The 4,420-nt window shown below is 37.1% G+C and overlaps 1 protein-coding gene across 1 annotated transcript in view; it reads right to left on the minus strand.

The window, feature by feature from the left end:
• Positions 1–4,420, minus strand: part of MACF1 (microtubule actin crosslinking factor 1) — a 307,684-nt gene that overhangs the window by 129,243 nt on the left and 174,021 nt on the right. The window contains exons 53-54 of the mRNA XM_042781878.1: positions 1,434–1,496; positions 497–738 (exon numbers count right to left, since the gene is read on the minus strand). Coding sequence (XP_042637812.1) covers positions 497–738; positions 1,434–1,496 — 305 coding nt within the window. The remainder of the gene's footprint in view (positions 1–496; positions 739–1,433; positions 1,497–4,420) is intronic.

Below are 4,420 nucleotides of genomic sequence, written 5' to 3' on the forward strand. Positions count from 1 at the left end.
AAGTGGGAGGGGAGCTGTTGCACTGTAAATTTTGGTCAAAGACATGAGACAAAGTATATGTGAACTGTTGTATCAAAAGTGAATTTACTCTGTAAATCTTCACCCAAATCAAAATAAAAATTAAAAAAAAAAAGGGTTGGAAAGGTGCTTTGATGAAGAACGGCTTTGCTCTCTTTCCAGTATCATACAGAAAAGGAGGTCCCATTCTCAATGAGCTGATGCTTCTGAAGAGGGCTATTCTCTTTCTACAGACAGATCTGGTTTTGTTTCTGAATCTGATTTATAACAATTTCTAATTTCACAAGTAGGAAAATTTTCTAGGAGAGTTAAGGCACAGTAATCATTTGAAAGTCAACCATATTGTTCATCACAGCCTGGGTGGTTGTCTATTCTCTCTCAGGTCCCTGGACTCAGCAGAAACCTGAGTACAGTAAATGTTCCTCAGGTCACTCTCTTCTTCTTAGTGTGTGGGATGCAGCTAATGTAAACACAGTACCTTATTAGATTCAGCTTGGGCTCTCACTGTTTCTGTTTTGGTTGGAGAAGAAGAGGCATCCATGGCTTTCAGGACTTCCTCTTTTGATTCCAGCCATTGTAGCACCGAGCTTGCCTCCTTCTGAACTTCCTGCATTCTGCCGAGCACAGCCTGAAGGCTCTCCTGGCGTTCCCGAAGTACTCCGCCCAATTTTTCATACTTCAAGTTTACATCTGACATGTCACACTGGATTTCCGTCAGATCTAGTATTGCACAAACAGAAATCAGACTGGGACTAGCTCTTGAAGCACCTCCTTTGGTGCCTCACTCCTAAATTACTTGTCAGGATTAGGCATTTCTCCTATTCCTTCTAGGGAACTAGAAATTATTTTCCTAGTAAGTAACATAAAATTTCATGTATATATATATACAAAGCAAAAATGCTTACATTAATCTGCTTCCTGATTTTGGCATTATATACTCAGATGTTCACTTTAAAATGCTAAATAAACGTGGCAGAGCAAAAGTGAGGGGAGTGAGAAGGAATTCAACTTTAGCACAGTGTTGGGAGCAATGGATTTGGGCATTTCCTTCCTCTTCTTAATCTGTTCCCTTTTCTCCAAACTACAGAGAAGTCACCTCAGAGAGGCTGAGGGCTAGACCAGATTACCTCTAGTATAGGCCACTTTAAACTCTAAGATTTGTGTATATTTTCTTCAAGGTCTTTCTTTACTGGTCTTTTCTAGCAGTCCACTCTATTTCCTCAGTACTTTTAGTTTCACCAGCTGACAATCTGTTTAGCCTATAACCAGCAAACAAAGAGGCATCACAGTTGCTTCTCCCAGGTTTTTACCCTCACACCCATCCTGGCAACAGTTCTTCACACATATAGCAACATACACAGATCCACACAGGAACACTGTCCTAACACACCGCACTGTTGAAATGGCGTTCTCACCTTTGCAGGTGTGGTATCCGTTTACACTGCCTACAGAGCTTCCTACAGAGGGCAGTATGGAACCTGAGCAGAAGGACAGGGAGACAAACAGGGCAAGACAAACGTGTTAGGAATACAAAGAGGCACTGAATTTGTTCTTTGGCACTCACTTTAAGCTTGGGTATCAAGAAGTTAAGACAGCACAAGACAACATACTCATGGAAAGAGACAGATCATTTCAGCTGCCAGACAACAAAGTGTCATTCAAGTCGAGAGACAGCTCCTTAGGAGCGGTGACTATTAATCCTTTCTAGAATAAATCCAAATTCTCTTCTTAAATTTACAACTTGAATTCTTTTGACCCTGCCCTAATTTTTTTGAAGCAAGTATGGGTAACATAATTGAGCTGTTAGAATGATATCTACCACATATTGAAATGAGAATTAAAAGAAAGACAAGAAGGTTCACCTTTAATATTAAAGTCCTTCAACATAATAAAAATGAACAGTAAGTACAATTAAGGACATAAAAGCAGCATTCTTTTAATAAAGACATAAAATAAGCTTGTTCTTGAAAGAAGGATCTCTGCCTTTCCTCTCACGACCTCTCCCTGTTCCCCTCCCTCCACCAAAAATAGAAATTCAAAGTGCCAATAAACATGCACACAAACATTCTCAGAATTCTGCTTTGGGACTTTTCTGTCTCTAATTACCATAATTTCACTTATATTTTCCCTGCATCGATTCTTTGTATTTCAGCAGTTTCCCAATAAGTAAAAACAAAACAAACAAAAACTACATCATATAATTATAAAGATTATACATAAATCAGAAAACTACCCAGGCTATAATGTTACATTAAAATGATAGAATAAAATTCTCATGTCCATTAATTTCACTGTGGAAAAAGTCATGTGGCAGGGCTATATTTAAAGCACAGTTATTAGAATGGTGATGATAAAATAAACATTTTATATTTTTAATTATTGTTGTTGTTGTTGTTATGTGCCGTCGAGTTGGACCCGACTCATAGCGACCCCTCCTTGAGTTTCCGAGGTGGTATCACTATGGAATTAGGAAGCCAAACAGAAAAATCATATTCCACTGAAGTGTGGTGATGGCAAAAAGAAAGTAGACTGGTAATTAGGAGAAGAAGGTCCTACCCAAGACTGTCACTAGCTCAAAAGCCGAGCCTTCATCTATGGACAGACCTCATTTTCTTCTCCAGGATATGAAGATAGTAATTCCCAACCTGTCAACTCTCATGGGGCTAATAGAGAGAGGTAATGAGATAATGTACGTAAAAGCACTTTAGGAAACAAAAAGAGCTACAAAAATGTAAGTAGCAAGAATACTTACAGTTTTTTACAATTTGATGGGAATATCCACAGTACCTAGGCTAGCTAGGGATTTTCAAAGCATTCAGAAGTGGGTGTTAGGGATTCTGTACATATTTGTTTAAATGTAATATTGAGAATATATTTCCAACTACTTAGAAATGGCAATAAACATGCACATTCACTTATGTTAACTACATTTTAACCAACTAGATACAACTAGTTTATGCTGTCTTTTGGGGAAGAATAAAGTGGCTTCTGCCATCTCTGCATGTATTTAAAATTCTTTTTGAGTGTCACTGACTAGAATGGTTGTGGCTGGCACTTGACAACATTCAAATCCATACATGTACACTTATGTATAAATTAAATGACAAAAAAAAGGCTGCGGTACACCTACTCAGAGCAAGCTCTCATCAAAGCAGCAAAGTATACTAATAGAATTCTAACATTCAAGTCATGATAATGACAGCTTTTATCCTCAATGCCTGTTTAAAGTGTTTTTATATTTAAGAAAAGAATATGAGTCCTTATTAGATATTCTTAGTGATCTAACTTTGAAACAATAATTTATTAAAGTACTTTCAAGCTTCTGGCTCAGTTTAATCAGAGTATTCCAAGATTGTAAAATCAACTTTTAAAAACATATAATTTACAACTACTTAGCTGTATGAGCCATATTTTACAGATGCAATGAAACCAAGTAAAACTCAGAAATAAATCAGATGGTGAAGCTGTCATCCAATAATCTCCCTTCCCAAAGTTTTATACTCACATAATACAGAAATACTATAATACACTTATAAGAGAAATTTATGCAAAAAATATTTTTTTGTTCTTTGAGATTTAGTTTAAATAACAAACAAAAAAGTTCTAGAATCTGCTTTTGAAAGTTTGCAAAACCACTGAGCAAGTCCAAGAGCCAGCTAACTACAGCCTACTGGCCAAATTTAGCCCTCTGTTTCTGTTTTATTAGAACACAACCAAACCCACTTACTCTATATTGTTTACAGTTGCTTTTGTGCCACAATGGCAGAGTTATGTAGTAGTAGCCAAGACCATATGGCCTGACGACCTAAAATGTTTGCTGTCTGGCCCTTTATGGAAAGTTTGCCAACTCATGATCTAGTCACACACTAATTCACTGACTTCACAGGCTTGGACTATAAGAATTATCAATCCCCTAAAATGTTGTCACTTCTGGATAGTCCCAAGATATACTTTAGGATACTACAGAATAGCATCCATTCTCAGAAGGGAAAAACCATTTTTTTTTTTTAACCAATTTAAGTGACTATAGGAGTGAACCAATACAGTCTGGTAATAAAACCTATGAGACTCCAATTAACAATCAGCAACTAATTGTGAACTTATATTGGCTTGTATTTGAAAGACTTGAGTTTCTAGCTACAGGGTATTCTTACCTCTGAGCACAGTCTTTATGACCCCTTCCAAGAAGTATGCCAATCCCTGCCTGGTATACTGATACTGACTCTAAAGTACCTAGCTTTCTCCCTGTACATCGCACTCTACAGAGCCAGGGCTGATTCAGTTTAAGACGATGTATATTCAACCCATTCACATGTTTAAAAGAAATTCTTGAACGAATTTCTTGAATGAAAAACCATTATTTTACTTGGAAGGGATGTAGGAGATCCTGCATAGAGAGGGA

This window comes from Orycteropus afer, unplaced genomic scaffold (assembly GCF_000298275.1).
Source record: "Orycteropus afer afer isolate SDZICR_OR568_19922 unplaced genomic scaffold, OryAfe1.0 scaffold00192, whole genome shotgun sequence".
Classification (NCBI taxonomy): domain Eukaryota; kingdom Metazoa; phylum Chordata; class Mammalia; order Tubulidentata; family Orycteropodidae; genus Orycteropus; species Orycteropus afer.